The sequence below is a fragment of the Triplophysa rosa genome, linkage group LG25 (assembly GCF_024868665.1).
Source record: "Triplophysa rosa linkage group LG25, Trosa_1v2, whole genome shotgun sequence".
NCBI lineage: Eukaryota > Metazoa > Chordata > Actinopteri > Cypriniformes > Nemacheilidae > Triplophysa > Triplophysa rosa.
Window position 1 is genome coordinate 1310499 of NC_079914.1, and position 12445 is coordinate 1322943.

At 40.5% G+C, this 12445-nt stretch overlaps 1 protein-coding gene across 1 annotated transcript in view; it reads left to right on the top strand.

Annotated features, from left to right (window-relative positions):
* Nucleotides 1-12445, top strand: part of lmcd1 (LIM and cysteine-rich domains 1) — an 84063-nt gene that overhangs the window by 38062 nt on the left and 33556 nt on the right. Inside the window, exon 3 of the mRNA XM_057325848.1 lies at nucleotides 5731-5986. Coding sequence (XP_057181831.1) covers nucleotides 5731-5986 — 256 coding nt within the window. The remainder of the gene's footprint in view (nucleotides 1-5730; nucleotides 5987-12445) is intronic.

Consider the following 12445-nt stretch of genomic DNA (forward strand, 5'->3'; position numbering starts at 1 on the left):
AACTGTAGCACGTGACGTTCTCCCAAAACAAGTCCGTTATAACTTACGGAAACTTTATAAAGGAAGCTTTATAAACTTATATAAAGCGTATAACGTGTCTCAAGGCAGCGATAAGCTACAAACACAAACTTTTCTGTTATTATGTTGATGTGGTATGTATCAGTGGTAAAAAAACAGTGTAGTAATTTGGTTATGCTGTACATGGTCGTTGTTTCGGTACATAAAGCCACGAAGCTGTTTCCTTAATAGACTAGTCTATGGAGATGACAAAAGTATGTATAAGGGTAATGTGACGAGGCAGGCGTGACGAGAGCCGTGGGAGGTAGAAGCGAGGCCTGGTGGCGCGAGTGATAATGAGTGTCAGCTGGGCGTCATACCGGCCTCGCATCTCTCACGGAGGAGATCGGAAGCATAAAAGGATGAGCAACAGGAGGATACGGCGAGAGAGGAACGGGCCCGGACATGTTAAGTTTTGTTTACGTTTGTATGGCCGGCAGTCTACCGTGAGGTGGCTGCCGGCCTTTTTACTGCTGGATTATTGTTTGTTTATTTTTGATTAAAGTTTATTATAAATGTTCGCTGGTTCCCGCCTCCTTCCTTCCCTTTTATTGAGCTTTTATTACAGGTAATTTTAATCAAATAAAAGTTCATTGTTGCAATTAACAGCCATAAGCATTAATATTTTACTTGGCCACTTTTACGACTTTCTTATGATTCATGATTAAAACTACAAAACTAGCCCTATGAAAGAGCGTAAGATAATCAGTCACACAAACTATCCCAAACTCAGGGTACAATTGACCAAATCACTGAATGAATAAGGGTTGTTCACGTTAAGTGGGGAACGGGACAACAAAGGTCTGTTTTTTATCGCTGTATATAAAACTTCAGATCTGAGTTTTTTTAGTAACTTATTAGAGAATCAGAACACCACATCGACACCGCACCAAGCAAAAACCAATCGTAATCATTTCCCCTCATTACAGGGGGCTTTGATCAAGCACCTAACAAGGTCTACATGCATTAAATCCAACTGAGTTTTGTGGGCATTCCCAGTTATGCCAACCAATCTGTTACGTTTTTGTGGCCGTTCCCAGTTATGGCGTTTAGTAAATTGAAAAGTGAAGCATTTTTCTGTTTTCGTTTTCAATGGATTTTCTTTTCTGTAAATGACAGAAGAACCGCAAAATTTACTCGTTTTTCCACCAAACTGAGCCATCGATGGAGAAGGGTCTTGGTTAGAGTGGTGACCAAGAAGCTGATGATTACTCTGGTTGAGCTCCATGATCATATATGGAGATGAGAGAAAATTACAGAAGGACAAACATCACTGCAACACTCCACCAATCTGGGCTTTATGGCTGAGTGGCGAGACTCAAGCCTTTGATCAGTGAAGACAAAAGAAAACTTGAAATATGCAAAAACGTACTTCAACGAATCTTTCAATCTGTCAGAAACAAGATTCTCTGGTCTGATGAATCTCAGTTTTATGCATCTTGTCTGGAGAAAAGCAGGCACTGCTCTACACCTGTACAATACCATCTCAACAGTAAAATGCGGTGGAAACAGCATCTGTCACGCACGGAAGAACTGGACTCAAGCGTAGATTCAGTCTTAGCAACAAACTTTACTTGGTCAGAAAACACAAGGCAAAACAATAATGACCGAGCCGAGCTTGGGAAAGTCCAAGGAAGAGACAGGGGCGGAGTCAAACAGGCGGGTTGTCACTCGAGGCGCGAACAGAGTCCGAAGGGGGAATCCAGAGGGTAGTCAGCCGGGCGAGGGTCAATCGAGGCACGGACAGAATCCTAAGGGGAGATCCAGAGGGTAGTCAGCCAGGCGAGGGTCAATCGAGGCGCGGACCGAATCTGAAGGGGAGATCCAGAGGGTAGAAAGGCGGGTCTGGTCCGAAACCGTAGATCTGTCTCACGAACAAACTCCAACCACAAGACACGCAAGAAAAACTAGACTAGAGGAAAACTCAGTTAGTCTAACTGTAGCAAAGCTGGAATGCCAGCGCGGGGATAACCAAACAACGCAATAGCAATGAAACAGAGAAAAGAGAGAAATATAAAGGGACAAAGTGACGAGGGAGAATGAGCAACAGGTGTGCACTGCTGAGCCGCTCGGCTAATTGCCAAGCTGCATCAGCTGCGCAACATAGAAGGGTAGAGTGGAGGAAAAACAAGCTAGTGAATAGGAAGATCAAACCCGGGACCTGACAGCATCATGATGTGGGGGTGTTTTTCAGCTGCAGGGACTGGGGCATTTGTCAGAGTAGAAGAAAAGCTCAATGACACAAAATACAGAGATATGATGATGAAAACCTAGCCCAGAACTTTCAGAACCTCGGACAGGGCAGAAGGCTCATTCTCCAACCTGACAATGATCCTAAGCACACAGCTAAAACAATGCAGGAGTGGCTTATGACAACTCTGTTGTAGCGGTTTTAGCTAACGTTATTATATTGATGTACAAAGCTCACCAAATATGGTTCTCCACCAGATCTTTCAAGATCACATCCATGAAATGAGTTATTTAAAACATCAATTTCAGTCAAGGAATTAGTTTAGCTCAAAGGAAAATACGTATAATAATCGTGATCAAATATACATATTTTACGGTCTCTGATTAGTAATATAAAGCATAACAATACTTGAATGCATTCGTCAAGCGAATGCCTCAATGATATTATATACTTTACATTATCTCATGGCCATAAGTAACGTGACTTTACCAAACACGATTTAGAGCAAAGGTAGCGTAAATCGAAACCGTAAAAGGGACCAAGTTTGTGAGCGTGAATACAGAAAACCCATCACAAATGAATATATATGGTTGTTTATTAAACTCTACTCTACATGATAAAAAAAAACAATGACGATCGCATAAAACAAACAAATACATGAAACACAAATGCGCTAGGAAGCGCTGAGAGAGAAAGAGAGAGAGAGAGCATGGCAGCGATTTCTGAACACCAATAAAAATCATCTTTAACAAAGAGGCACAGACTTAACGCAGCTATTCTATAATTAGAAATGGATACTTGCAAGCTCTGTGATGGACCGATATCCATATGTGCGTGTAGAGATGGAATTGTTCAAAATGTTTCAGAAGGCAGTCCTGCCGAAAGTTGCGGGCCTCGTGGTTGGCCGCATGGCTTAACCACGTGGCAGTAGAAGTCCATTGTTCCATATTCTCCTCCAGTGGGGGGGAGAGGGCAGTCTCCGAAGAGACGCCACGAAACAAGTTTTAGCACAGAAGAGAATGGAGGAAGAGTCTTTTCAGAGCAGGCTTGATATTTAACCTCATGAGAAGGCATGCCCACCTGAGTTTGAATCGACCAATCAGTGTTGAGCAGGGAAGAGGTTCTTTGTCCACTCAACAGCTAATTTGCATCTTTATGACCTCCTGGCAACTTTACAAAATACCATTCCAAATGTTCTATGGTCACACAATGTATATAAACAAGAAGGAATTGTAAAGACAAACATTTATATATCAAATATGCTAAGGTTTGCAGTGCATCAAGACATGATTCATTCGGCGTGATTCATACAAACAAAGCCTGAATTAACTTGCCTATTTAACAATTGCAGATTATTTAAAAATGGTAAGAGCGACAACATATAACCTAGATATTTAGATATATTTATAGAAAAGGACAGTTGAATCACACAAGTTCCTATTTGTCAGAGAAGTTTCTCTGTTTAGCCTCATATGTTAAGTTTCACATGAGACAGAGAGACTTCTCCCCTCTGCTTTTGAAGTTGAGGGGTCGTAAAATATCCCACAGAGAAACAAAAGGGGGTTGATGGCTCTTTCGGTGAGAGCACCAACTCAAGTCCAGACCCCTGGAGCTAGGTTTTGACTCTGGTCTTTTGAGGTTGATATCAAGAAACCAGGAGAAAGGGGGTTGGAGGGGGTTGATGGCTCTTCTTTCAATGACTCCGACCATTTGGCTTATGCTAAATTCTCTACACTGTCTATGACTTGAGTGGCCCAGCAAGAGCTTGGGCTTGAACCCAACTGAACATCTCTGTAGAAACCTGAAAATGTCTGTCTACTGATGATCTCCATCCGAACTGACAGAGTCTGGGAGGATCTGAGGAAAAGAATGGCAGAAGATTGCCAAACGCAGATGTGTAAAGCTTGTCACATCATACCCAAAGCGATTTGAGTCTGTAAAGGTGCTTTAACCATCTTCTGAGTTAAGGGTATGAGTACTTTTTTATTTTTAATAAATTTGCAAAGCTGTCACAAATCTGCTTTTTGTTTTGTCATTATTGTGCATGGAGTGTAGATTAATTAAAAAAATATATAATTTAAAGTAGTTAAAGTAAGATAAAGCAGCAGCATAACAAAATGTGAATAAAATGAAGGGGGATGAATACTTTTGCAAGGCACTGTATACAGTATATGCCATATGGACTGGTTAACGCCCCTTGAGTATTCCAGGATTTTGTGCAAAAAGTACTCAAGAGACTTTTTGCATTGGTTTGTGATTGTCTACATAGACAACATTCTGATCTACTCCTCAAACCCTCAGGAACATCAGCGCCACATTGCGGAGGTCCTACAGCGCCTCAGGGAACATCACCTTTACCTCAAAGCTGAAAAGTCTTGCTTACACCTATCCTCCATACAGTTTCTTGGTTACCACATCTCCTATGAGGGTATCACCATGGACAAGGGGAAGGTGGCAGCAGTACGCAACTGGCCAACACCCACAACCATAAAAGAACTTCAACGCTTCCTGTATATATAATATAAATATAATTTGCACTACACAGAAAGAGCCAGGATAAAACATCTCAAAGTCATATAATCTACATCGTCAGTAAAATAAGTTTATTGAAAAGGCTCAATGTATTTACATATCAACTAGGTGCCATCTAGAGGCCTTTTTAATGCCTAACAAGCACATTCACAGTAGCGCGTGAGCAAAAAGTTTCTCGTTCGCACCGAGAAACTATCGTGAGTGCATGAGAATATATTGCGTGCGCAGTGCACAACGGAAAGATTTTGCATGCGCACGACAAAGTATCGCGTGCACATGCAAAAGTCTTGATGAAAACAATGTACATTACATTATTCAAAATCATAACTGAAATTACAATATCAGAGAGAGTAACTGACAGTTATGAATTTTTTGGTTATAGCATTTTCTCGTATATCAATCCATATTTATTGATCTATATTACAAGGATGATTAAATGAGGGATGGGTGGATGATTTAGATGTTGATGTTTAGATATCTATCTATTATAGACAGATGTACAAACAATATCCACCTTTAGTTTATAGATAAGAAGAAGAATATTTTATGAGTTATCTGTGTTCAAATAGAATTTTCTAGCATTACAAAGTGTAAAACTAACCCTCTGTTATGATGAACCTCACCCATGGGGTAAGTTGTAATGTTTTCACTTCTGTCAATTCTGCTGTAATTGTATGGGAATGGTAGGTTCTAGAAACAAATAGGTGTTCATTACTAGCAGAGATGTGTATGTTGCTTGTGTAAAATTATGATTAATCAAGCTCAAATATTTTTTGAGTGATTGAGCTAAAAGCAAAAAGTGTGGGGTTGTGCCCCGCTCTCCCCATAAAATGTAAGTAATGGAATGGAATGGAATGTAGATAAAGCACACAATAAGCCAAGAGAACAGCAAGTCATCTCCAATTTTGTAAGACCATATTCACTATAACCTTCTGTTGATTTGTGGACAGAAAGGCCTGCATGCAATGTCATTGCAGTCAGGAGGAGCATGCAGTCAGCTCTGACAGCGAAGACGACTGGAAGGTGGGAAGACTGCTGGCAGAATCTCGCTATGCCTATCTCACAACTAAGGTTAAAGGAGGAGATGGACTAAGGGTCTACAAACGGAATCGCATGATCGTCACCAATCCAGTAGTCTCTCGTAAAGATCCAACTTTCAACACCATTACCTATGACTGGGCCCCACCAGGTCTCACTCAGAAACTGGTAAGATTTGTGAAAAACTAGTGACAAATAAACATTTAAAAGTTTATTTAAATTAGCCTTTAAACCTTTAAAATAATCAGGGTAACAAAATTGAGAAAAAAATGAAGCATTTAGGCCTCGTTAGCGCATGCTATGATACAGGATACAGAATATCGATCTATGTAATGTGTTATTAGTATCTGATTTCACTGGTTTGTGTAAACAACAAATAATAATATTGTGGAAGTCCGGAGATGTCATCTGTTAAAGAAATATTAGCTCCAGCATTGTTTTTCAGTCATTGTACACAGACATGCGGTTGTACAAGTACGATGTGCCGATTGGTTGGTGTAGTATTTTTCCTGCCCCTCCTGCACTGTGATTAGAGGGCTGAGTAAAAAGTGACATTGATGATTCTTTCAACTTGGTGCCCGGACAGAAACATTGCATTTAATGGCGGCTGTAAGTGTGGAAAAAAAACAGCGAGAGAGCAAGTAGCATTACGCAGTTAGTGTTTTTTTTGTTTGTTTCCAAAATAGGTTTATGGTTGAACAGCCCTTTGTATTAAAAGTCTAGAGAGTGGCATACAATATCAAGTCACATTTCTTTTACCTGCACAAGCCATTTATTTCCTTTTCAAATGGCAATGTTATCATTGTTGCTCCATCATGGCTGAGAAAATTCATTGCAGATAAAGTTTTTAATACAGGTTGAAGTTTTGATCCATGATTTGTTATGTGATGTTTGAAATTAAGTGGTGCAACACAATGTGATTTAATCAGGGATCAACAAACCCTAGGTGAGCTAATTTTGACCCAAATTTGGATTAAGTTGTAGTCAAAGTGTCATGGTTCTGCCTCGTCTTGTCAAGTTTTTCTAGACTGGGGCAGGATCATGACAGTACCACGGGTTCTGTGTGGACGCTCGTAGGCATCGCCAGTGTTGGGTGTGACTAGTTACTAAGTAATTAGTTACTGTAATTTAATTACTTTCATTTGAAAAGTAAAGTAGGGGATTACATTATTTTTCCTGTAATTTAATTACAGTTAGTCTGATGTAATTAAACTAAATACTTTGTGTAATATACTGTATGTGTGTGCAATAGTGGAATTAACATCAAAATTCAAAGTCTAACTTTAAAATGCTTGCTTTAATGTATAATTCTCACATTTGTATTACTTTGGTCAGTTGTAATACTACTTTATAGTAGTTTTATATTATTTATTTGAATGAATTAAAAGAGCCGTTTCATGTCTATCCTTGAATCAATTCTAATCAAGATTGATGTAGAATATAGAAAGTGATGTAGTATAGATGGAGTAATTTGCACAGTAATATAATTACACTATTGAATATGTAATTAGTAACTAGTATTTAATTACTTTTTCAGATTTCTTTTGCTCGACACTGGGCATCGCTAGGTTCGGCATGCTACGAGCTCTCAGGTCTCGTCTATGTCCCCGCTCTCTCGTTACTAGGGCTGCAACAACTAATCGAATGAAAATAGTTGTCAACGAATTTCATTATCGATTAGTTGGTCTGTGACGTCACTCACTTGCGAGCTGCGCAGTTATAAATCAAGCGCATCTAATTCACTTTTAAAAGTCCCTCCGTGCAGCATGAACTGCACAGTTTTAAAGTTAAACTTCTCTCTCCGTGCAGCGCGAGGTGCGCAGTTTTAAAGTCGCGTCTCTCCGTGCAGCGCGAGCGCAGTTTTGAAGTCGCGTCTCTCCGTGCAGCACGAGCAGTTTTAAAGTTGCGCGCGTCTCTCTGTGCAGCGCGAGGTGCGCAGTTTTAACGTGTCTCTCCGTGCATGCGTCTCTCCGTGCAGCAGCAGGATGCGCAGTTTTAAAGTCAAACTTGTCTCTCCGTGCGCGCGTCTCTCCGTGCAGTGCAAGGTGCGCAGTTTTAAAGTCGCGCGCATCTCTCCGTGCAGCACAAGATGCGCAGTTTTAAAGTCAAACTTGTCTCTCCGTGCGCGCGTCTCTCCGTGCAGCGCGAGGTGCGCAGTTTTAAAGTCGCGTGCATCTCTCTGTGCAGCACAAGATGCGCAGTTTTAAAGTCAAACTTGTCTCTCCGTGCGCTCGTCTCTCCGTGCAGCCTGAGGTGCGCAGTTTTAAAGTCACGCTCGTCTCTCCGTGCAGCCTGAGGTGCGCAGTTTTAAAGTCGCGCGCATCTCTCCGTGCAGTGCGAGGCGCGCAGTTTTAAAGTCGCGCGCATCTCTCCGTGCAGCGCGAGGCGCGCAGTTTTAAAGTCGCGCGCATCTCTCCGTGCAGCGCGAGGTGCGCAGTTTTAACGTGTCTCTCCGTGCATGCATCTCTCTGTGCAGCACAATTTGCGCAGTTTTAAAGTCAAACTTGTCTCTCCGTGCAGCGCGAGGTGCGCAGTTTTAAAGTCAAACGTGTTTTGTATGCATCTTTTAAAGCCGCGCAGTTTTAATGTTTAAAGGGGAGTTTTAAATTACTAAATTAAAGATTATGTTTGTAAAACCCAATTTGTGGCGTTTGCACTTTGCAAAGTACATAATAGGTGAAATACCCTGATTTTGGGGTTTATTTATATCAGAGGTGGGAAGTAAGGAAGTACACTTTTTGTACTATACTTACGTATTATTTTTTCTGGATACTTTACTGTACTTCACTACATTTGAATGACAAATATCTCACTTTAAATGGTACAAAAATATATTTCTTTGACCAACCGCCCCATCCCTCCCACGTTTGGGAGAGACTATTGTTGGCTGCTTATATGACACACCTGAATCAACTCAGCCTTGGTGTGTTAATTAGGGAGACATCCACAACATTTTGGGAGAAGGCAAATGAGTTCAGTTGTGTATACTTTTCCCATCTCTGGTTTAGTCATTATAAGCAAAAGATCTAATCAAACATTTTATCCGATTAATCGATTAATCGAAAATAATAATCGACCAACCAATCGATTATCAAAATAATCGTTAGTTGCAGCCCTACTCGTTACCTCGTTAATTATCTTGTTATGGGTTCATGCCCTTCACCTGTTCCCTCCTTGATTTGGTCCCTTATTTAATGCCCTTGTGTTTTCTGTCCTGTGCTTGTTTGTTGTTAGTTGTCCTGTCTCAAGTCATCTTAATATTGTGCCTTGTTTCAAGGAGTTACTATTGTGTCCGGTTAAAAGACTTTGCGTCTTGTTTTTGCTCGTAGTTTATGTCAAGTCTAGTCTAGTCAGAATGTCTCTAGTGTTATGTTAGTTTAGTCAAGTCCAGTGTGTTGCTTCTGTCGACTCTGTGTTCTATTGTATCCCTGCCTTTGTTGTTTTACCCCCTCGTGGGTTGTTACTTTGTGTTTATTTATTAAAATTATTATTTTTCCCTCACCTACTGCCTGCGTTTGGGTTCTGCCTTCCCGTTACATGACTCAAAGTCTTTTGACAAAAGTGCAGTTTAGTTCTAGTCATATTTTAGTCATCCGCATTATTTTAGTTTTAGTCTAGCTTTAGTCGAATAAAACTACATTGCTGGTTTAACCAGTAGCGTTAATCAGCACAGCAAGAGAGTTATCACCAAAATAACACTCATAAATTACAAATACAAATCATTATTATACATATGCATTATGATCAGCATATATGTGCTCTTCAGGTGAATAATGGACCGGGTTGCATGACAGACACTGTCTCCCAGTCTGATCATAAAACCAAGACAGACTACTACACAATACCAGTTTAAAAAGTGACACCAACACACCAGTAACCGTTATATAATTGTGGCGAGGGGGGGCGTGGTTAAGTGAGGTCTGCACCGGAAGACGAGCAGTACTCACGGAGCGGTATATAACGGTTACTTATAACACTGATCAGTAATGGTTGGTGTAAGTTCTTGTTATCAAATTAATGTCAAAAGAATAATGTGCAGTAAAGTGTGTTTATACTGTTGGAGATAATTAAATGTTTTGTTTTAATGTTTTAAACATTAAATTAATGTTTTGGCGACATAATTGTGATTATTGTGTGAGTGGGGTTAACTGTAAACAACAAACACCTGTGTCTTATTTCAGTAAGTGGCGTGGAGAGCCTACATAAACAGCCGTCAAAGGAGAGCTGGGGAGAGAGGGACCAGCTGCTTGCTGGCAACTATGAGCAAGGAATCTCACAGACATTGAGACATTGTGAATACTGGGTATGCGACTGAGCGCTGAATGCGCGACCTGTTATGTTTGGATTAAGTTTTTCTGTGGTTCAATAAAGACCAGTAGCAGCCTCGCCGACTTCGTCCTCTTCCTACCTGCCTACTGACATTGACTTTGTTATAATAATGTATATATATAATATATAGACTTTGAACTCTGATGTGCGATACCTGTGAGTTGCCCAACTTGCCCTGACGTGCACCTGACCTGACGCATTCCTTACAACCGATCTGATGAGAAACCACTCCAAATAAGAGGCCCCTCAGTCCGGCGTCAGGTGTCGGAAACAGATGAGTGATCTAACAAAGATTGCTACTTGCACATGCACACTTTCACACACTAGAAGGCCTCTGCTACACTTCTCAGTTTTGATCTATCCGCGTTTTGAACTGATAAGGTGATGCCATTAGCCTAATGTTTATTGCTAAGAGCTTTAGCTCATAAATATGGTAATGCCTGGTGCTTCAATGAAAATAGGCTTGTTCGAAATCGAACCTGTGCTTACATCGGGGGTATTCAATGAGGCTCCTGATGACAGTGCAATAGTAAATCAATGAGAGAGATTACTTTTGATTGACAGTAAAACTGACCAATGGCTTGCTTTGTTTTTTGACAACATTCCGCCATCTGGCAATGATCACATTTACTCTCATTCCGTACAAACATGGAACCCTTTGTGGAATGATTTATACGTTGTTTCACTACTGAAACTTAGCAGTGTGTACCATTGATGATTTATTAAGATCTTTTTTAACGCTTAATTTTGCTTCGGAAGAAAATGTATATTGATTTAAGAATTGTTTACTTTACTAATTTCTGCAAAACAAGACAAAAATATTTTATATTTTTATTTTATATTATAAAATTAGGCACTATGTGTCACGGCATTGGCAGAAGAAGAACCCAAGCGCAGGCAGCAGTGAAGGGGTTAACAGATAATATTTATTTGTTACACCAAACACAAAACAAAAACACCCACAATGGGGAAAACAAAACTGAGATAAAAAACTGAAACAAAACACTTCCCACGGGGGGCAAAAACAAACTAACCAAAACAAGGCACGACACAACGTCTTACAAAAAACAACACAGCAGGGTGACTAAGACTAAAAACACAACTCGCGTATAAAGGACAAGGCACAGAACAGGAACCAGGGTAACACAGGAACATGAACACAACGCTTACACAACGTAATACAGGAGCACAGGACAAAGAAACGAGAGTATAGGGAAACACAAAGGAGGGATAACGACATGGGGCAGGTGTGGTTAATTAAACACTCAGGGAAGGATAACAAGGAAACGAGAGGAGGGGAACAGAGACAGACACTGGAGAGAATGTATATTATTGTCAAAAAGACAATAATATGTTTCTCTCCACACATAACCAAAGACTTTGTCATGGCTCTGCTACAGGACCAAGAAAAACATGACTAAGGAAGCAGAGCCATGACACTATGCCTATTGTTGGTGTTTGCTGGTGAGGAAAAGAAAGATGGCATACATACACAATTCACATTTGAATGTAAGTGTTTTATTTGGTTAGACTTCATTTTACAGTGCCTGTTATTATACATTTAATTACTGAGTAATACATACTTACGTTAGGGTTAGGATTAGGGTTAGTTACATGTAATTATGCATAATTTATAGTAAATACTATAGTAAATACATGTAACGTGTAACAAGGGCACCGTAAAATAAAGTGTTAACTTTTATTTTTTAGGAGAGTCAATTTACTTCAAATTTATTATGTTCGCTTGAGAAAGCTGAAAATACTGACAGGTCTCTCAAGTTTTGAACTGAGTTCAGAGTGAGATTTTGGCGGTGGCGGGGGTTTGGGTGGGGACGGGGGTCTGATCTGAAAAATGTGACACATAAATTTGTACAAATAAAAAATATTTATTTAAATCATCATTTCTTAGTGCAGGTGTGTGTGTGTGTGTGTGTGTGTGCGTGCGTGGGTGCGTGCGTGTGTGTGTGTGTGTGCGTGCGTGTGTGTGTGTGTGTGTGTGTGTGAGAGAGAGAGATAATGGTTAGTGTTGTTTATTGTAGGTGTTGGTAGCATGTTTTGAGGCCTTCAGCACAGGGGGTTGGTGGCTCCCACTTGAAACACTGTGGTTCCAGGCCAGCCATGTTCACTGTCATGATGGATGACAGAGTTCCATCCAGTGCCAAGCTGTTCCTGGTTTTGGTTTTATTTAGTCCAACCATGGAGAAAACCCTCTCAGAGTCTGCATTTGAATGAGGGAGCACTAACACTAATGCAGCTATTTTAGAAAGCCTCCCAAACTGGCTGCCAACATGCCTGCTT